The sequence below is a fragment of the Pholcus phalangioides genome, unplaced genomic scaffold (genome assembly GCF_987345545.1).
Source record: "Pholcus phalangioides strain wild (caught in Gottingen) unplaced genomic scaffold, Ppha-v1.0 ptg000021l_1, whole genome shotgun sequence".
Taxonomy (NCBI): domain Eukaryota; kingdom Metazoa; phylum Arthropoda; class Arachnida; order Araneae; family Pholcidae; genus Pholcus; species Pholcus phalangioides.
The window spans coordinates 11517202-11540483 of NW_028301614.1; the positions used below are offsets into that span (position 1 = coordinate 11517202).

General features: G+C 35.7%; 1 protein-coding gene across 1 annotated transcript in view; it reads left to right on the forward strand.

The window, feature by feature from the left end:
* Window positions 1-23282, forward strand: part of LOC149070616 (nucleolar protein 9) — a 57715-nt gene that overhangs the window by 29810 nt on the left and 4623 nt on the right. The window contains exons 6-8 of the mRNA XM_089248960.1: window positions 13706-13895; window positions 15538-15666; window positions 19949-20146. Coding sequence (XP_089105086.1) covers window positions 13706-13895; window positions 15538-15666; window positions 19949-20146 — 517 coding nt within the window. The remainder of the gene's footprint in view (window positions 1-13705; window positions 13896-15537; window positions 15667-19948; window positions 20147-23282) is intronic.

Below are 23282 nucleotides of genomic sequence, written 5' to 3' on the forward strand. Positions count from 1 at the left end.
GAGTGGCACTGTTGTTTCCCATATCATTCTTGAGCGCATACATCAAAATACCTTATGCCAAAATTTCATTCAGTTTCTGTGAATGGTATGATAGTTAGGGGTCCATATGTCGGGATAGTTTTTTTATAATCACCCTGTATATATGTTGCCATTAATGTGCACATTACCTAGCTAATCTGCAGATTAACTGATTTGATACCTAGATAATCTGTAGAATAACTGACTTCTGCACTTTATCGGTAACATATACATAAAATATTACACAATCCCCATAAAAATATTTATGGTTGTCTTATTCCAAGTATGGATAGCCTCTTGATTTACCCCAATATGTTTATCTTATTTCTTCTTAAATGTGTCTATTGTGTTAGCTTACCCTTGGGTGTAGTAAATTCTATTACATTTATTAACAATCCTATTGGAGAAAAATTCCCTGAAACACCATAATCTAGAATTTTCCTCTACTAATCGATACTGGTGTCCCCTCATCAAAGCAATCTATTGATGATGTATTAATAATTCATGGTCAATCTTATCTATCCTATTGAAGATTTTGAACATTTTGATCATATCCCCCGACACCTGAGTTCTTCCAATGTAAACATTTTCAAATAATGAAGTCTCTATAACTTAAGCATTGTGTGCCCAACAAGAGCACTTAGCTCTTCTCTGCACGTTTTCAGCCAAGTCTATGTCCCTCTGTAGGTATGGTCTCCAACACCTTACAGCATACTAGGACAAACTAAACCTTTGAAAAGCGGCTGAAAATGACTTTAGAAGAACACAGAGACTTTAACATTTTTTTAAAAATGAAACTGAGCATTCTATTCACTTTTTTGACTACCACTAAACAATGTTTAGAAAATTTAAGCCGCTTGTCAATAAGAATTCCCAAATAGGTGACCCTAGTTTCATCTGGGATAGTGACACCATTCAAATTGTAAAAGAAACGTGGGTTGCTCAAGCCATAGTGGTTCAAGCAACACAAAATGGTTGACTGTGCTACAGTGGTTGATTGTGGTCAACCCTAAACATCATGCTCCATTCATTTGCACATGCTCCAATCCTGTTTAGGTTTGTCTGGAGGAACTCCCTATTGCCTTGATACCTGACTACCCCTATTGGCTTCACACCATCTGCAAATTTGCTAATAATCCCATCTAAACCCTGATTGAATTTATATGTAAAATGATAAAAAAAGTATGGGGCCAAGGAAATTTCCTTGAGGAACTCCACTTGTGACACTTGTCCAATCAGAGAATTCCTCGTTCAACATAACCTGTTGGGACCTATCTCTTAACGATTCCAATCTGATATAAATTTCTTGAAGAATTTACCATGTTGGACCCAATCGAATAACTTCTGGAAATCAAGGTAAAACACATCTACATTTTTGCCCTTACCCAAAGCCTTAGTCATGTGATCATAGAAGCAAAGGAGGTTAGTTACACATTCCTTTCTCTTCCTAAACCCATGCTCATTATCCAACAATACATTATTCTCATCTATTCACTTTGCCAATTGCCTTTTGATGATAATTTCCAAAATTTTGGAGAGGGAGCTTGTCAAACTCACTGGACGATAATTGGACACAGCTTCTCAACTACCCTTTTTAAATATCGGGAACTACATTAGCAAGCTTCCAATCCTTTGGGACGATACCCTCAGCACCATTACTCCTGTAAATCTTCGTGACTGGCCCTAACAATTCTTTAGCACATTCCCTGAGGATACTAGGATACTATCATCTGGTCCTGGTGCTTTGCTTGCACACACATTTTTTAGAAGATTTAGGATTTCCACTTGAATATCGTTGAGGATTTTATTCCCCATACATACCCATACATTGAATATCGTTTTCTCTATTAAAAAATTACAAAAAGGTCATTGAAAGCACTACACATGTTTACATTGCTCTCTATCCTAGATGCTCCTTCGAGAGCCCCCCCCCCCCCTTCTCATTAATAAAAGCATAAATTTGGCATTTCATTTCTTAAAAATTAGATTAATTTGCTTTTTACCAAATTGATACTGATTTTAACAAAAATAAATTTTTTTTTGTAAAAATAAGATCTAATAAAAAAAAGGTCTGGACAGACCCCAGTGATGTAAATAACACTGCGCAACACTGATTTTAGTGCCTGGGTTTTTTAACTGATTTTATTTCATGTGCTGAAAATGAATATGACATTAGTTTTTGCCCATCAGCTCTTGTTTGCTAGATGAAAATAGCGTTATTCACACACATGTTAACACATTGAATTAGGCTTTGAGGTTACAAGTGTTAAATTGAAGAAAAAACATTGCTTAATTTTTATCATTTCAATAGATTGGAAAAGACACAGCAAACTCTTGTAAATCTTAATAGCTTAATTAAAAATCGAAAATGGAAAAAAAATTGGGTAAAAACAACAGGAAAAGTTATTTTTTTACACTCAAAAAGTTTCTTTTGTTTGGAATTCTCAAATGAACTTTGTTTACATGGCTCTTTACAGATTCCAAAAGTAATCTACCATTATATGAGTATCCCATCTGCCCTGGTATTGGTCTTCCATTGCTTTTATGTGCGGGTGAAATCGTTCACCTTGTTCCTCACTAGTATCACCTAGATTTTAGGGGAACGGTCTAAGTAGCTGAGCAAGTAATCAACCTTTATGCTCATATTACAACCAAGGTCTCTAAAGCTGTTGAGAATGCTGCTAACTAGTTCAGCATAGTTTTCAGCCTTGTGGTTTCCAAGAAATTTTTTGACAACAAGGACCAATGAGATCCACACTATCTCATTCATGGAATCTACGAAATAATGATCATTTATGAGCTGTCTGATTTGAGGACCACAAAAAATTCCAGCTTCAAGTTTTTCTGTACTTATTCCATGCATTTTTTGCCCTATGTTTCCAGAGCAAAGGCTGTCTTGTGATCAAGAGCTTTCATGAACTGCTCCATTAACCCTAGCTTTATACACATTGGAAGCAAGATGATTCTGCCATGTCTGTCATTCACAAACGACAGACAACCATGTTCTCTCTCGTAAGCCACTATTTTCCTATCCGGTAGTATTGTTAGGCTCTATCCCATAATGAAGCAATGATATTTCATGTAGCCCACTTGCTGACCAAGAAAAAAGTTAATCATTTTCAAGTCCACACGAATAACTCATTTATGTTTGTGAAACTATCTTCACTATGACTGTAGTATTGTATTCCTCTTTCATTTTGGTTGAGTGAGCAATGGGTATTGACCCCATTTAGATCCCTTCTCTTCCCATATGTCCACTGTCATACATGTTATATACAAGTTTTACACACTGTGTGTGGAATCCAAACTTTATCTTGGTCACCAAACCTAACCCTATATTACTCAAGGGAAGCTCTTTTAACAAAATCAGAAAAATGGCTTTACCGTTCTCTTTTAGGGTGTACTTACCATGTCTGTAGCAAAATAGATCAGCATGATCATTACTTCTTCTATGACATTTTTTTTAGTTCAGCCCTCAAAACAAAGAACTTTATAAGTTACTAGCTATAATACCTGGTGCGGCTCGGGTTTTCTTCAATAAGGCTTTTTGGATTATGTGATATCTCCCTCTTTCTTTAAAGGACAAACAAACTGTGCCTAAGTTAACCAATATGGCGATACCCTGCACGATTCATGAAATAAACAAATGTAGATTTAAAGAAACATAAAAATGAATTTTCCCCCTTTTTTAAGGGGTGCCGAGTATTTTAATTCTCGGCAGATAACTTGAGCTTCAAGTTATCTATCTGCCTGTTTCTGCTCCCAAAAGTGCTTAGTTAAAGCTGTGGAATTTTTCGATGTACTTTACGGGCCCATAATTAATTTTAAAACAACCTAAACTATATGAATTTATGCAATTAAATATTAAAAGACAATACACGAGACATTAATTTTCATGCTTGAGAAGATATAAATAAAAAATTGAAATCAATGTTATTGCATGGATATCCAACTCAGAAGTAGGTCCGGCTAATCACTTCATATTTAATTTTCTGGGCTTCGTATCTCTAAGCGAACTCAATATTTCAAAAATCGAGAATTCAATGTAATTTTTTAAATAATTGGTGTGGCAGAAAACCACACTAAATTTCTGCATGTCTACAGTAAAATTGGCAATTTAACCACTGATTTCTATGGGGATCATCCTTTGCCTTACCCTCAAAGTGATGCTGAGTACGATTCTGACATCTATTCAAAAAGCTCTCATTACTGGGAGGATTGAAAAAAGTGGCAAACCATTATAGGCACAAACTATTATACATACACTTGCAGCATTGTAAAGGCATGTACACTAGGGTTGGACGAAAAAGTTTCTTTCACTTTTTTTGGAAATTGATGTTGCCTTAGTATTCAAAAGATGCCTTTCTAGGTTTTAAGAAGTTATACCAAAATCTAGGAAAATATTTTAATATCTTGAGGTTCCTGACAGACCCTAAAGGTCGAGCAAAAAGACTTTTCTAAGTACACATTATAAAAATCTTTTCAAACATAAACGAAGTTGATGATTTTTAAAAAGTATTTTTTAAAAAAGAAAAACACTTAATTTAAACGTTATTCAGTAAACATGAGGCAAAACTGAATATATATAGAAACCCAGAGAAATACTCACAAGTTAAGAGTTCCATACATAAGTAATAACTGACAAGCAAATATGCAGCTGTCATGGCATTTGAAAGGGGAATTTTTCAAGCACTCCGAATATAGTGATTGATAGAGGGAGGTGAAAATAAATCCTTTTTTCAGGGAGAGGGGGGGAGACAAAACTATAACCATGTTCCAAATTAAAAAACAGAAAAAACATAGTTTGACGATATAGGTGTCAGGAGAATGCGTCCTCTATTATCACACTGTTATTACATTTCACTTTTTTGCAAAATAGTTTTTTTTTTTTTTTTTTCAAACGATAGAAAAGTACTCCTTGATTTTATTCTGGCTTGAATGGAACATGTAATGTATGGATTTCTGCTTCTGATAATCCTTCATTTCTAATTTTCAGAACTCTCTTGATTTCCAGGTTTTTATAAATGAGATTCTCATCTGAGAATAATGAGAGCAATAAATTCTCTGGGTGGGCGTAAAAGCTTTTTTCTCCCATCGCGCCCCCCCCCCCAACACAATCTAATCCATAGGATCCCATGTTATGCACGTAGCTTCTACCGCCCGCACCCCTGGAACATTCCATCACACCCCCCCCCCCCCCGGGGCATTAACGCCCACGTTGGGAATCAAATCACTGATCTAGATGCTTCACAAGATGCCTTAGAGAAAATAACTCATTAAAGTGCAAAAGTCAAATAAGCCATTGCAAGGGATGGCCTATTTCTTTCTCTATTAATTTGATAAAACCATTTTTATAACCAGTATTGGTAACGGTCCCGTCGCATCCGATCGCCATCAATTCGTTCGTATCAAAATCTTGCTTCAAAAAGTCTAGGATTGATGACTTTATATCCCTTGCTCTACTGCTTCTTGGAGTTGTGTGACCGAGATAAATTGACCCGGGTTCCTGCAATATAGTTATATGTTCTTCAGATATGGTACTTCTATGGAAAGAATCACCTTCTTTGACATTAGCTAAGGTTTTGTCTTTTCGACCATCAAAATATATTCCTCACACATTTTGTTCTAGGAATTTTATCTTACAAAAGAACTCTCTGTGATGCTCTTTCACGCCTTATTTTCATCTGGTCTATAGTCATATTTGGCTTCTCTTTCGTCAATAACTCAACATTTTCCAGTGCAGCACTCGCAATAATTGCAGCTGATCAATCAAACACACCAGTTCTATCACAAGCAAGAGCAACTTTTGGTAATTCAGTTCTCATCTGAGAGGATGATGTCATAACTTCAAAAGCAAATGAAGTACTTGCTTCGGCACCGATTGATAGAGCAGCTTCAGTACTGGTAGATGGAAATGCTAACTTCAACGGCAAACCGTGTTTTGGCTCATGTAGATCACTTTCCTCAGAATTGTTGGATATAGATGAGTTTTCAGTGGTTGATGAACTAGTTTCCGCCGTTTCTTCTTGAGATGACTCCAAACAGGATGCCATTTTCATTTGTTCATTGTTTTTCAATTTCTTCGTTGTTGGGACATTTACTCGACCAATGGTCATCTTGCGTATACTTCTTTGATCTTGCGAGAAATCTCGCTCTGAATTTGCTACCTTTCTCAACTTGTTACACTTAAAGTTTTTAAAATCACATTTGCATGTTGCAATGTCGAACAATTTCTGTGCTTCACACTGAAAAGATTTCAAGTACAACTTGAAAGTTTGAGAATCTTTCCTTGCTTTCATATTTTTCTGAAGATTCTCGTATTTACAATAAAAGTCTTTGAAAATTTTGCATATCCATTGGTGAGAAACCGTAGGAATCGAAGCAGTTTTCCAAATATTTTCTATTTTTGGCAAGATAATTTCAAGAATGTTTGCAATAGCTGGATCTTTTCTTGATTTTTGTGGTTTCCTATTGCGTTGAGTCAGCAAATAACAAAGCTTAACATCGCCATAGGTGGGCAAGACCCGAGAATCCCACTCTTTAGTGGGGGTGGGGGGGGGGATTTCCTAAAATACCATAACAATAAAAGCTTCTGGTCATCATTTTGACTGTTAAACACCCTCTCAGTTTAGGGGTAAGACTGCAAATGAATACTGAAAACAAGGGAAAAACATTGAGGTCACTGAATGAATCACGTGTTCAGAGGAATAGGAAAGCCTCCTCCGCTGTGCCATGTTACAGAATTCCACACGTGTGTAAAACTTCAGGGGCGATGAAGAACCTCAAGAAGTTTGAATTTTGGGGAAAAAAATTAGTAATGGCATTTCTTCACGTAAAGGCATATTTTAAATTCTATTTATAATGGCAATTTCGAAAAGAAAAAAAAATTCGTTCCACCCTAATGTACACATCTGAAATGCATTGCTAAGGAACCATGGTAACCAAAGTAAACATTCCGAAAGTGATTGTCAAGGTCCGAAAACCATTGTTGCCTGACAGTTTTTTTATTTGCCCTGCTCTGGCGAGCTTTTTTTTTTTTTTTTAAGTAGCCTATCGTACAAGTCAGGTCTCATTTGTATCTATGTAAAATTTGGTGATGATCTATCTAAAATTGTAGATTTGTATGGAGAACACACACAGAGAAAATCAATTTTATGTTTATAGATGTAGTTGTTTGTGATTTGGGGAATAAAAATCCTGAAACAGATTAAAAACACTTAAAATTTTATTTAGATCCAGATTGTTCCACGACCATGCTTTACGCAGGGGTGCAAGAGCTGCGCCAAAACAGTTCTCTTGCTACATGGTGAGCCGAGGCACAGAATCCCTGCGCATTTGCGCCAATTCTTGTTTGTGGTTCGTGAAGGTACCGCTAATGCACTGTAGTGCGTCAAATACCTGGAATTTAGAAAAAAGAAGCATCAAAAATTTTGTTCACGGGATGCGTTCTTTCCGAAACACGAAAAAATATGTGGAGGGAGAAACTTCAGGTTTTTTTTTCACTTCCCACCATCTACCACAATCGCGTTATCTTGTGACCTTGGAAAGTAGCTCTACTACCTTGAAGTATAAAGTCCTATACTGTTATTGGTTAACCGGCGGGCTATCAAAGTCCCTGAATGAATATGTCAAATTTTCAGATTTCTGAGGCCGTTTTTTCTCCAGCGGGTTATATACTGAAAATAACGGTAATTTCGTGGCTGTCAACCTGCGTTCAAAGACGGCATGCATTGAAAAGGGGAATTGGTTTACTCGTTTAAATTACTGACATTTTTTGAAGATCGTTGGGAAAAAATGGGATCTATAAAAACTCCAGCTAAAATATTCATAGTTTTGTCATCTAGCCACTATGCGGTTGTGTGGTTATCGTCGGCGGTTGCAGATTGTGACAATTTCACAATGCGAAAATCCTGATTTGGCAAACAGGGGCGGCTCCAGGAAAAAAATGTTTCTACCCATGTGGAATCTATTTTTGGCGCTACTGACGAAGTTTCTTTTTGGTCAACAAAGTTTTTTTCACCCTTTCAACTCCATTTGGCACCTCTCCTAGAGTGCCGCTCAATATGGCCGCACAGTCCGCCTCTGCATTGGTGGGGGAGGGACATGCTCTTAACAATAGTCGAAGGAAGGAATTTGTACTAGGAGCATGGTCATTTTCTGTGAGATACCTTTTTATATTAATGTCCTACCTTTCCAAAACGTTGTTGGAGAGAATGAAATGTTTGCACCCTTTCTTGTTTTTCGCACTCCCTTGTTCATTGCTAGGATGGTACATTACTCCCTCACGTATTGCTAGGATGTTGCTTAAGATTGTATCACCAACAGAACTATTAATTATGTGTGATGAATGGATTGCACTACAATGCAAAGAATTACAAGAAGTGAAATCAGTTCATAGAATAAATAGATAGATATTGGGCAGACATATTTAAACTTAGTAACCTTGAAAGCAGCCCATAGTTCAAAATTTTGCCAGTTTTGGTGAAGGCTTTTTTATTTTTGCCACATGGTAACGCAGACAGTGAAAGAGAGTTCATTGTTAATAAATAAATAAAAGTCTTCGAACATGGAAAAATCTGTCCATCCAATGCTTTAATGGAATAACACATATAAAATCTTATATGTTCAAGGGCATGAAAAATTTGAAAAAAAATTGCATTGAGATGCTGAACTTCTGAAAGCGACTTGTGATTCGTAATCTATTAACATGCTATTAGGTTGAAATTTTTTTAAGTAAATAAGGTATTTATATTTTTCTCGTTTTTTCTTATTTTGCTTTTAAATTTAATGATTACTTTAAATTCTGTAAGAAGCTAATTTTTTTTTTTCACGGAAACCCCTATTATATTCTGCATGCACTTTTTTTGCTATATCAGAATGAATAAGATTTTGGTGTTCAAGCAGCAGAAATTCTTGCTGCCTAGGTTTTTAGTATGCATGTTGCTTAATTTGAAAAGAGTCCAATAATTTTTATTCATCATTTCAGTAATGCATGTTTTAGTAGTGACAGATAAGATAATTCAGAAGAAATTTAAATGGATTTTAATTTGTGAAGGAAATTTATTTAAAATTATTTGTTTCAACCATTTTTGACAAAACTTTTGGCATTTCACAGAAATATTACTCCTTATAGTTTGTTTTTAGTTCTTCTCCATTTTCAAAATTTCTGCTCCAAAAATGAAATTTGCTGCTCCGATCCGAAATAGATGAGGGGAGCTTGCACCCCTGTTTACGAAAACCAGATAACACACATTGGACATACGGAGCAGTAGGAAAAAAACAGAGGAAAACGAATCCACATAAAAAAACTTAACTACTACTCAATGTTAAAATATTTCATAATTGAGCTATGCTGAATTTCAAAAACTAGAGCTAAAAAAAAAAAGCTGTATGCAAAAAAAGTTTTTAAACACTGTATAATAAATAAGGAAATAATGTAAAAGAATGTTTTTCATTCTAATTCATTGAATTAGAATTAAATTCAATTATTCAAACTTTACATATATAAAATTTTTTTGTTGTTAATATACATCCTCAAAGCATAAGAAAAACTTCGGAATGTATGTAACTGGACATGCCACATTCATATTGTTGCAAAATTTATGTAAATACAATAGGGTCTGGAAACTTTGAAGTTCCAGATAATCTGAGGTGCTGGAAGTTTTCAAAATTTCGGTTTCTCTCAAAGAACAAGGTTTGCCCCAAACCAGAATGTTTTGCATTGGTCTTTAACGAGCCCTCAGCTGACTGGAAATGTTCTGTATCAAAAATTCCCTTTAGAATAGAAGAAAGATTTTGACGATTTAAAAATTTATTTCAGCCTACATGATTTGCGCAGGATTTGGCCATTTTTTCAGGTGAATTTTCATTTTGGGGCATATTTATAATGGGGGCTGTTGCCTCAGATCTCTCTTAGCGGAGACAGACTTCAGATTCCTGCCGCCCCTTTGAGATACTCTTATATTTTGTTTCTTAATCCCCCCGTTAGCTCTCCAATTTTCAAATTAAATCTATCTCTTTACTGTTTGTTTTTCTAAATATAGTTTTGAATATTGTTTCATGCACCCTCGTAGCATAAATGAGGAGCCGTAAAAATTTTAAACAGTATTTGTTGGATTTCATTGTGACAATTTGTAACTGTGATTGATTTCAATCAACAAGCTTATTGTGTTAATAAAGTTAATTGTGTTGCAAAATTACAATGAAAAGCCGTGGCACAACCATATGGCTCCCATATTTAGGGCAATGCGCCTGGAGTGGGATCTTTAGCAGCCTCTCCTCCCCCAAGCCAGACTTTTTGTGGGCCATTCTATAGTGAATTTATAGCTTGAAAAGAAATTGATCGTCCTCGAAAAAAGTAATAACCATTTTCAAGTGCTTATAATCTCTTTTAGTGAATTTCTTCAATCAATTTTTGTTCCCCCCCCCCCCCCCCCGAAACCATGTCCCACTGGGACGAAAATGTGTGGAACAGCAACGATGAGTTACAATACAATGTTCAAAACAGAGCATATGGTCATGCATACCTGAGGTATTTCTGTGCTTATAAAGATGTTGCGTAAAATTTAACTGCAAAACACTGCACTTAAGAAATTGCTCCAAAATACACTCATTGCCATAAAAACTTGCGCACCAAGAAATAATTGTGGGATCGAAACGAAAGTTGGCCTGAAGGTACATGTCGGGCAGATATGCAAATGATTAGAAATGCAGCGTGATTGCGCATTGCGTAATGCCACTAGAAGGCGTTGAACTTCGTTCTCCTTGGAGTATAAAACAGGTAAGCAGAGCTTGCTGGAGTGTATTTAATCGTTTGCAAAGGAAATGCTGAGGTAGACATGCCGTTACGCCGTCGTCGAAGACCATATGAGCAATTGTCAGAGTTCGATAGGGGAAGAATCATCGGGATGATGGAAGCTGGGTGGTCAGCTCGACGAGTAGCTCATCAACTAGGCCGTTCTGATTTTACTGTGAGGAGGTGTTGGGACCAATGGACAGAAGAGACGTCATTTACATGGCAACCAGGTTCAGGATGCCCTCGACAGACCAGTCGTCGAGAAGACAGTCACATCATCCGAAACGCACGCGTAGAGCCAACTGCCTCATTGGCCGCTATCCAGACACAGGCAGCAGCTTCACTACGGGCCCCTGTGTCTTCCCGAACCATCGCAAGGCGTCTGGCTGAAGGACATCTGGTATCGCAGCGCCCATTACGTGTGCTGCCAATGACACCCACCCACCAACGCCTCCGTTTGGAGTGGTGTCGAGCACGACGGGATTGGACTGCAACGGAATGGAACCAGGTCGTCTTCAGCGACGAATCGAGATTCAACTTCAGCAGTGATGATAATCGTGTTCGTGTGTGGAGGCCCCGTGGTGAACGCTTCAATCCTGCCTTCGCTTTACAGCGACACACCGCTCCCACAGCTGGTGTCATGGTATGGGGTGCCATGGCTTACGATACACGGTCACCCCTAATATTGATCCATGGCACAATGACAGCCCAGCGGTACGTCCATAACATCCTTTAGCCACATGTGTTGCCACTCATGGCAGGGCTCCCAGGAGCCATTTTTCAACAAGACAATGCTAGGCCACATACAGCAAGGATGTCACAAGACTGCCTCCGCCACATTACCACCCTTCCCTGACCTGCTCTATCCCCAGATTTGTCACCAATCGAGCATATCTGGGATCATTTGGGACGGCAAGTTGGACACCCTACGAGGTTGGTCGAACTAGAGACGCATTTACAGCAACTGTGGAACGAGATGTCTCAGGACATCATACGGAACTTGTATGCCTCAATACCTGCTCGTATCGCATTGTGCATTCCAGCTAGAGAGGGCCCAACAGAGTACTAAAACTTCTGTTCATCTGTACTTTTTTCTGCAATAAATGATACTTTTTCTTGGATTTTCTAATCACTTATATCAGCGTAGTACTTACATGTGTAAAATTTCGTTTTATTTTGACGACTTCTTCTGGGTGCGCAAATTTTTATGGCAATGAGTGTATTTTAAACTATTGAATTAATATATTAATGTCTATTACATAAATGTAGGCCAACCATATTTCCTCGATAAAAATATGGCAAAATCACCAATTGTCACCAAACATGATGCCAAAGGTAAACAAAAGTTGCCAGTTATTGCTAAAAAATTCCAAAATATCAAATGTAGAAAATGAAGCACCACTGCGTTCATTGAAGCAGTATACATTTAAATTAATCCTAGAATGAATGTTAACATGACAAATATGTGAAATAAAAAATACAAGTTTAAATTCATAATATAATTCATAGAGTTGGTAAAATAATTTCAATACTTCAATAAAGAAATTCAAATGGCTTTGTTTAAGATTCAGGAAATGTCTATACATTTTTGTGAAAAAGTCGGGATGGCCAAGATTTACATGAAAATATGGGTAATATGATCACCCTACATACTGCATATGACTATATGTGCTTTCTGATATTTTATCTAAAACACATTGCAATAGTGTTTCAAACATAAAATGATTTCTTACGTGTGCATCCCTTTGATAAAACTACAATGTTTTTTCTTCTGAAAGCAAGACCTTTAGAACTTGATATTGTCTACAAGCTGAAATTAGAACTATAATTGTTTTAAAAATTATTCATCTTTAATAAATTAGCATTTTAAACTCGAAATTAAAATGAGTAAATGTTGGACATAAATCAAATTAATTGGATTTTTTTTTCATTAAAAAAAATTGATTTTTATCAAACATGAATGTCCTTGAATTATGAACTTTTGTCTAAAAAATGCTTGAATAGTCCTTGAATTTTTCATTTTCAAAGAGTATGAATCATGGAGAGAAACCAACTTGCATTCTCTGTGATTTTTAGAGTGCAGAGTCCCTGTTTGTGGATTAGAATGTAAATGGTTGTTGTGTAAATAAAAACGATACATTTTGTATCAGATTGTTTTGTGCCTTCACTCATCTCAAGGTCTTGTGACGATATAATCAGAAGCACAGCACTGTATTTTGATACAAAGCTAGACCTGTTGCCTCTATACTCAAAATTCAGATATATTTAAAACAATACAGCTAGATTCACTGATATATTTATATATCTTCAATGTGTAAAATTTAGAAATTTCTACCAATTAAACCCAACATAAAATTGAAGAGGTCACCAACATTTTTTGCTACATTGCTATATTGGACGATAAAACTGAATCGGAAGCTACTATGCCATCAAATACATGATTTTGGTGATATTGCGGTCTGATAATGATGGTTGCTATCTGTAAGGTTCAGGAGAAAAGAAGTAGAAGGTGGTCTGGGAGAAACAGACGGTCGCGAGAGAAAGAAAGAGCGAACAAATTGAGGCATTCGAAAAAGGGAGGATAGTGTGAAAGTTTGTACTGAAGAGACATGACGGTTTCGGTGGGATGTTGGATAATAAATGAAATAAAGTGTTTTTTTCTTTTGTCATTTTTTTTCATAATGTATTTTGAAGTAACCTTATGAGATTTCCTCAACTGAAAGTTTATCAAATGTAGAATACCTATTGTATACTTATGTTTATTTTTTAATGATAATTTCAGAATTCTTTTTTTAATCTACATTTGATTTTTACTGGTAGAAAAAATCTTGAAATACTGTTGACAAGTTTTTCTTCCCAATTTATGTTTTTTCTTTTCTTTTTTTTTTCTAGTGTTCCTTTAGTTTTATTACACACAAGTAGTTCATATCTAGTACCAAAGCTGTTTCAAACTGGTGATGGTAGAAACCAGAGTTTAATATGGCGTTATCACATCTGCAATCACCTGGAAATGCTAATTCAGCATCCTGTGGGAAATTTTGTTATACAGAGGTTATTGGACGTGTTGGTATGTCCTAACCAGGTAAGTCAACATCTTGAGGGAAAAAGAGGGGGGAAAGAAACATTAATTTATATTGAATCTTGTGCTTTACATCTGTCAAAAACCCAGTTTTCAACTCATATTGAAAGTTGAAATAATTTCATGTGATTATAAAGTGTGCAACAAAAGTTTAAGCCCAGCACTAATTTTGAGGTTTAACTTAACATATCGTTCTAATGTTTTGAAAAATTATCCATTGTACCAATTTCTAAGATGCAGTAATACTGATGTATATTTTTAAATTTTTATATTGTATATACGTATGTTTTATCTTTATCTTGCAAACTTTAACTGGACTTTTGCCTGTAGTTTGTATTTTTAAATGAATAAATAAATTGTGAGGCTTTACATATTTCATGCCGGATTTCTGCTACAAATTAATAACACAAAATTTTAACATAAATCTTGTATATTTGCTGCATTATAGCGAAACAATAAAAATGCATGCCACAAAAGTTTTGACACAAATCTTAACCCTTTAAGTGGCAATTAGAAATCACTAAACCCCCTTCAAAATTCCACATCTTTTTTTAATAAAGTAGGCTTTTTTCCGATTTTCAGCAGGTGCAAACTAAGGGTTATAGGAAAAAGTTTTCCATTGAGAAACCAACTCTCTAAAAAATATTTGGGCTTGTCAGTGCTAAAATAAGAGGCTTTTATGTAGACGAGATATCTCATCAATGCCACTTAAAAAGTTAAATATTCTGTTTCAGAAATCAAGTAAATAATTTTAGTAACTTATGTTATTGCCATTGTGCTCTTTATAGCATCAAACACATGATTTTCTATGAGAGTTCCAAGTTTTATAGCAATTCTGAACAAGCATCAAACCATGCTTTTTCAATTGTTTTTTCAGTTCTGAAACTGAGGAATATCTCCTTCCATTGCTATACACAACACCTGTGTGAGGATACCCCATAAATTTTCTATGGGGTTGAGGTATGGACTGAGGGTTGGCCACCCTAGAATGGAGATATTTTCGGCTCTGAACCACTTTTTTGTTGACTGAGCTGCTGCAGCAATTATGTTTTTGAAAATATAATTTTAGTGAATTGTCATGCATACACTAATTTTGATAAAATCTAGAAAAGAAAACCCAAAAAATATTAATGAACATTTTCTTTTTACTGTACTTAAAAATAAATGAATGGAATAGTGTTTTTAACTAGAGTAATGTTATGCTGTCTCTTGTGTAGCATGAAACTTTATTTATTGTGGCATCGTCAAGTTCCCCCTGTTATTTAATGAAGAAAATCAAAATCCCCAATCCCCTCCACATTCTCAGTATTTTTAGTGTGTAGCTGAATATGTCCCCCTGTGCCTATAGTAAAGGGTTATGCACAAAAAAACTGCCATGTATCACTGGCACAAACTCATCTCATTTATCCGACAACATTCAGATTTTTTATAAGATCCTTTTGGTCACCATTGCAACCTGGTACCTGGAATTTCTTGAGCCCTACCAGCAAGTAGAATAAATTTATGCATATTGCATTGCTATAATGTCCCGTTTTCTTGATTACGCATTAATTTAATTTATTTTTGAAAATGGATTTGAATCATTTGTTGATTATGTGTAAAATGAAGTATAAGTTTTTGGATTCATCAGGATTTTATATTATAGTTGAAAATTGTGTATCCATCTGTTGCACAATATTTTCCCGTTGTGGTGAAAAGTCAACATTTTGGAGTGTTTGTTTCACTGGCTTCAGCATGCTTGCGGTTGAAAAATTCCCAGGCACAAATTACAAAGGTAATTTCCTCTATGTTTGGTTCTCTAGTTGGTAGATTTACCTCTAGTTCCTATAGTTTTTGTTGAGTATTTATGCGCCTGACATTTATTAACATGACACTATTCATCATGACAATTTCTTTGATACAAAAATTTCAGCAAATCTGTCCTCCCCTGCTTTGTAAGTGATCATAATTATCTTCGTTTCATGGAAACATCTGATATTGGAAAGTGTATTGTTATCATCTTTATTCATTCTTGAATGATTTACATCTGGACAAGACATAAGCCAGTTTCTTTTTTTTGTTGAACTGTAACTGCAGCAATGTTATTTCAATGTATTAGACGAAATTTAGAAAAATAGCAGATTTGTACATAACTATAATCTGTGTTCTTAATACAGTAACTCATAGCATCACGTGTGTCAGGAAACAAAGATTATTCCAAAGCCATCTTACTCTCTTGGATGCATAAGTGTAAGCAGTCTAATTTAGACAGCCTCTCACGATAGCCACCAGTCTCGTTACTCCAACTGCAGTGATACTTCAGCTAGAAAACACCTAAGCTTACAAATTTTTTGGCTAGCAAAGATAGATGTTGACATATGGCACTGCAGAAAAATAATTTGCTTGATTTTAATGTCATTCTCCAATTTATTTATTTTTTTCCCGACATTTTTATGCCTTGTCTAATGATCATTTTAGTTTATGTGAGTGCATGCGTTAACATAAAATAGTCACGTCGTGAGCTGAGTTTTTATGCAAATGCAGAATGAGAGTTCAATGAGTAACTGTTACTTGCACGAAATTAATTTATTTCTAACTCAAAATCACTTTTTAGATGCATCTTTCTTTCAGAATGATTTTGAGCCATTTCATGTAAAACAAATGGTTAATCTTAGAGAAAGTGCATTAAAAAAAATTAAAACCTTGTATTTGAATTATTTCAGTGGATATGGTAATACCACAAATTGAATGGTCTGGGCATTCTAGGGTCTTATCTTTTCTGTCTGCATGTGTGTGTGAGAGAAATGGTGTGACTAATATCACATAACACGCTACCTCACACTTTTTCCCACTGTAGCTCACAAACCTGACCATAGTGTACACAGTAAAATAAAAGATGTTTCATCTTCCTTTAAATCTACTTCATCCAATTTTGAAGTTGTTTATCTTGGCCTTTCAGTCAGTATTTTTATTTTTAGTAGCGCTTCTCAAATTTTGGGCCATTTGTAGAACATAAGTTTCGCATAGAAACATGGAAAATCACCTTTCGGCCAATGAATAAGATTCTGAAATGAATTATCTTCATTAGCTGATTTATATTTATGCAGTTTAGGAGTTAAAAAGTGATCAATTTGTGCTCTGCTCATTACCATATTTCCTTTAATTTTTCTCTCTTCCACTGGATATTTTAATTCATTTGATACCATAACTATTTCATAATGATACCAAAATCTTCCAATAATCTCTCTTCAACTGCATTCAGGGTTCGCACATCCTTACAAACTCCTTAAAAACTCCTTACTTTTCATTTCCCTCTGGAAGGGCCCTTATAACTCCTTACTTTTTGCAGCCACGCCTGAAAAAGTCTTTTTTTTTTTTTTCTCTGAAGGGATGATCTTTTTTAGAATAGGCGTTCCCCAGGGTGATGAATAGCATTGCCTAAAAAAATAAGAGGAAGCTTCCCCCCAATATAAAGAGGAAGAAAAGATTTTAAAAAAACGCGCTGTCCCTTTATAATAGGAAATGTGAAAGCAGGGGATGGGATTGGAACATCCAATGGTTGTGCATACCTGCCAACCGTTACGATTTTGTCGTATTTAGTAAATTAATACGATTATACGCTTTTGCTTCTAAAAATGTGGTTTTTTACCGAATCGCTAGTTTTGACGTGTTTTCCTGCCTATGTCGCAAACTGGTCAGCGTTGGAAATCGATGGTCCGTAGAACGACATCACTCCGCTGAACCAGTAGCCGAAAATTCCCCCATGCCCAGTGGTGAGAAAGTTTTTACTTATGTGGCGAAACGATGTCTCGAACCTCCTATATTACGCAGTATACTGAGTGCAGACCTCGCAGCTTTCCTATTTATCCTACTATTTTCCTACTTTCGCCGCAATCGTCTTCTTTTTTACCACAATTCTCTCCTACTGTTCCTATTTTATCCCTCCTTCCTATTTGCTTACAGCCAATATCTCACTACGAAAATTCCGAGAAACCAGAAAATGTCACTGCTTTCCGCAGTTTTTTTGACATGTTCTATTCACGTTACAACTCGCTACTGAAAAAGAAAGGAAAAAAAATTTCGAGTAAGGGACGCCGACAAGCGTATCTTAAGAAGTCCAGTGGGGAAAGCGAATCTGTTTCGCAGATTGGTTGCCGTAAATAAAAAGGCAAAAAAAAAAAAAAGAAGAGGTACAGGCTCTATCCACACACAAGATTCCATGAGAGAGAATGGGTTTATCTCTCCTGGGATTTCGTAACGAGCGTTCATCCCTGAAGCCAGGTTTTCCTAGGAGTAGGCTTTTTGCGCCGCGTGAACCTAACTGGATCATTTCGTGTCGGCAGAAATGAGTTACATAATGGCGTTACGCATTTGCGTTTTCCAAGCGTGGCGCATCGGCTCAGGATGGCTATATAGTATATGACCCTGGCGTCATCTACTCTATCGGCTGCATGCTCCGGTTTAAAGGGAAGAGACACAACACGAAAATGAAGGGAAGATCGCTGAAACGCGCGGCACACGACGCTTAACTCACTAGAGGCAGTCTGCCAATCACGCCCGATGTAAAGCGCTGTTGTGAGCCGTATTGCGCTCTATAGGAAAACAGTCGTACTGCTTTTCATATTGATGAATAGACGGCGTGTAGCGCTGGGTGATTCACGTTGCGCGTGGCATAGAAAACCTGCTAGTAAAACCCGGCTTTTAAAAGTGACCGCCCGAGCCACGTCTGGTTTTAACCTTAACCTTCTGAAAATAACTTTCGGGTATCTTTATGTTAGGGGTCATTCAAGTATTACGTCAGCATGGATGGGGGATTTTCGATTTGCTGACTTGATGACGTGGAGGGGGGGGGGTTGGATGATTCTTACGTCATCAACCACCCTTTATAAAAAATATGAAATATTCTTAATGGCGCCTTACTCGGTGCGCGAAAAACGAGTAAAACTTTTCACTAGTTTGTGGGCACCTGAACTAACATTCTCCCTATTGAGTCCCCTACAGAGCCACTCTAGTGATCTTCAAATACTTAGCGGATCCAAATGCTCTGGAGCTGTGCCGCGCGTCATATAAGTGATCCGTGATTATGCCGCAGATCATTGCATTTTTAATTGGGTTGCTGTATTTTTGAAATATGACATCCATATTTTTATGGGCATCTTTTTCTTATCCACCTCGTTGGACATTTTGCCTGTTGTGGCGTTGTATTTGTATCTCTCTCTGGCAGAAGTGGCCACAGCTCAAGCAAGATAAAAACAATATTTATTGCAAACTCAATACATCACTTCCGATTTCTTTAAATCATTTTAATACTATGTACTACCGCAACTCTCTCTGCTGCGAATATAAGAGTTGCTGCAAATATAAATAATTTTGTAAGAAAAATCTTTGTTGGCTGTGGTTTTTATTTTGAATAATTGGAGGGGGAATGAATATCACTTTTAGAATTTTTATAATTTATGTGATGCTATTATGAGTTATATTTTTGACTAACACTTGAAGGTTTTAGAACACTTTGGTGATGACAGAAAGCATGTACGTGGATTGATTATTTTATGAATTCTTATGATGTCGGGTAACAAATAAAAACTTGTAATTTTTGAAACCACTTCTACATCTATATTTTTGAGAAGAGGGAAAGTTTGTTTGCAAATTCAAAATAAATTTGCATATGTGCCCCGCCCCTTTTTTTTTGCTGTAAAACTTGTAAGTTATGAAGTTTGCCATGACTCCTTAAAAACTGCTTGAAACTCCTTAAAAAGTCCTTAAAAACTCCTTACTTTTCATTTTGAAAATTTTGTATGAACCCTGGCATTATTATTTCATCAATGTGAACATACTTTATGCTGAGCTATATTCTTTCTTCCTTTCCTGTTTAATCGCTCAAATGCTCTTTTCTTCTTGAGCTTTACTTCTGATAAAAACTCACTGTGTAAGTCATTGCAGTTGATATCTTCCAAAAGCCCTATCGGTTGAAGCATGGTACTACTTTGAGAATGTCTGCCAATGAGCAATATGACACACATTAATAATATAGATGTTTGTTTCTTGATTTATAACAAATTTATATTTGAATGCAGGACTTGATGCAATGCTTTGACTGTGATGGTGATGTGGAAAAGCAAATATATCTGGTACCCACTCTATTAGGTTTCCAATCCCTTAACACCTTCTTGGAAAAACGGTCATCATCATCATCACCTGATTCATACATGCAGATTGTTTTACAAGGATCTCTTCTTGTTCAACATTTATTGAAATTTCATAAACCTATAACGGTGAGTTCTTGTTTAGATTTCTTTTTACTTACATATATAAATTATCATATGAGTGTACACCAACTGATCATGAGTATCGAGACATCCCTTGATTTAGTGGATTTGACGATTGACCTAAAAAGCAGATCTGAAAAAGGTGCAAAGAGGTATTAAATACTCAAAAAAAATCACTTTTTGCTTCTTCCTAAAACTTCAAAATTTGGAATGGGTGAAGCATGTGAACCATCTTATTTTGGGGAGGGGGCAGGATTGTTTGGGGTTTAAAACCTTGGTTTTAACCAAGTGTTTATTTATTTATTTATTTATTTATTTTTTTTTTTTTTGATTATCTGGTTTTCTTCAAAAAAATCGCATACAAGTGGAAGTGGCCAAAATATGTTTTTTTCCCCCTGAGAAATATCAGATTGGCTCATTATTAGCTAAAACTTGTCATTATTACCACATTTTCTATTCTTGGGGTACTTTCCGATGATACAGCTTTAAATAGTGCAAGATGGTTTTTTTCAAAAAAAAAACTCATGAAAGAGTAGCCTGAATATACATTTTCTTTCATATTAAGTGTCGTAGTTGCTGATTTGTATACAGTACCAAAATTTCTCATTTTTACCACATTTTCTAACTTTGGACTATATTCTGATGCTTCATATTAAGCAAATGCATGAATCAGGGTTTGCACGCCCTTATAACTCCTTATTTTTTGCAGCCACTCCTGAAAAAGTCCTTATTTTTTTCTCTGAAGGGATGATCTTTCTTAGAATAGGCATTCCCCATGGTGATGTGTAACATTGCCTAGAAAAATAAGAGCAAGCTTCCCGAATATAAAGAGAGAAAAGAGAAAAAAAAACCTTGTGTAATAAAACGTTAAAGCAGGAGATGGGATTAGAACATCCAATTGTTGTGCATACCGGCCGACCGTTACAATTTTATCGTATTTAGTATGATTTTAGCAAATTAATACGCTTTTGCTTTTAAAAATACGATTTTTTTTACCGAATCGCTAATATTGATATTTTCCTGCCTATGTCGCAAACTGGTCAGCGTTAAAAATCAGTGATCCGTTGAATACCATCACTCCGCGGAACCAGTAGCCAAAAATTCCCCTACGCCCAGCAGTGAGAAAAAGTTTAACACTGCTGGGAGTTTTACTGGTGTGGCGAAACGACGTCTCACGTTTTTTATCGTATATAGAGGAGAGTTCGAAGTATTTTTTGAAATAAATTCGGAAACTTCAGGTTGATATAAACTTTTTTGACAGAATTCTGAAATTTGGTATTTTTTGGGCATTTTTTCCCCCATTTTGATTAAAATTTGCCAAAATGCAATTTTGAAGTAAATTAAAAATTATTTCGTGTGTTTCTACCACTTAATATATCAATCAAAGTAAATCAATTAGTTTCTTTGTACTGTTAAACGTTAAAGAGCAACACGCGTTCAAAAATGCATGTTCCATTTATGGAACATTGGCCTTTCAAGAGAGCGCGATTCTAGGGATATCTAATGTGTAGTGCACTGCTTTGATTTTCCCGTTCGAGCCTCAGTTTGTTATCATCGTTCGATATGTGTAGGGGCTAATTATGGGTAATATGACACAGAGGAATGTGCTTTCTGGGGTGGATTGTTTATATTTTGTGAGTACTTTTTTATTCTTTCATTCTGAGGTATGTATGTTTTTGCGAACTGCAAACTAATCAAACCAAGTTCGAGAATCTTAGATAGTCTTGTGTTCAGCTGAGTGTAACCATATCAAAGAGATATCTCACATTAGAAGAAGCTGTAGGATATTTAGAAACTCTTTCAGATTCGGAATTAGAGGATATAGATATATATTCCAATTACGTGCTAATGAAAATGGGAACATCATGGATGAGAGAGCAGATATTGTTGAAAATTATCTAGCATCAACGGTTCCAACTGATGCATGTGAAATGCTATGTAATTTTGCAACAACGAGGATGAGGTGTTAGAAAACTCCTGAAATTTGTTCTTCAAAAGATGTAGGGCAAAAAAAGGACCAAAACATAAGTGCAACACTCATATGAAAGTTTCAAGAAAAGACAAAACAGTTTTGAGCAATCCGAAAAAAAATTTATTGCATGGGGGATAAAAAATGTTTTTATAATCCGATCAAAACATCGGCTCTGGATTCCATTGGAAAAGATTTGCCATATGACCATTATAGCATGTTGGATGATTCATTCAGAGTGGTGAGAAACAAATCTTATTTCGCATATGGAATTCCAAAGAAAAATGGCAATGAATCTTCTACGAACGAAGCAGGGGTTAGTTAATCATCCAGGTTCATGCGGTCAACTGAAAAAAAGATGTCAGGTCATCTGATGGCCATTATATTGTGTCTGCGACGCAAGGACGGTGTGCTGTTTGCCAAAAATGTGTATAAATGCTACAAATGTGACAAACTGATCCATCAAATATATGGTTTTCTTCTTTTTTTTTATCATTGACATTAGAAAAAATTTTGAATTTTCTGCACTCATTTTTATGTCAAAAAAAGTCAGCGTGTTATGAATTTGAATTTGTAGTTGAAAATAGAAAATTTTGTGTGATAACTGTACTGCAGAAATAAGTAGGCATGAGAATATAGGCAATACCACTTTCTGCTTTCACCTCTCCCCAAGTGTCAATGTTCCATCAAAGAAAAAAAAATTTTCTTCAAATTTCAAAATGGATCGATGTATAGGTATGCAAAAAGACACGCAAATTCCAAATTTCAAAACAATAAGTTACTTTGTTCATAGTTCAGCCTTTAAACGGTTAAGCAGTATACTGAGTGGCGCCTCAATCCTTTAGCATCCGTTTGATGGATAAATATTTTTCCGAAATTTGCATGCCATCTTAACCCTTTATGCTTTCATGAATTATACAGCATTTTATTTATTTTTTTTAATCCAGGTTGAATTTCCTAAATGAACTTGTCAAAAGTTGAGTTCATAATTCACACATTTCTGATAGATTTACAGTAATAGACAATTATTATCAGAAATTTGAGTATCGTCAATTTTTTCATGTCTAAAATTTATAAAATTACTTTTTGGATTACTTAGGATTTACAGAAATTTTCAACAAAAAATAATATTGCTCTTGATATAGTTCTATTAATATTGATCATTCAGGTGAC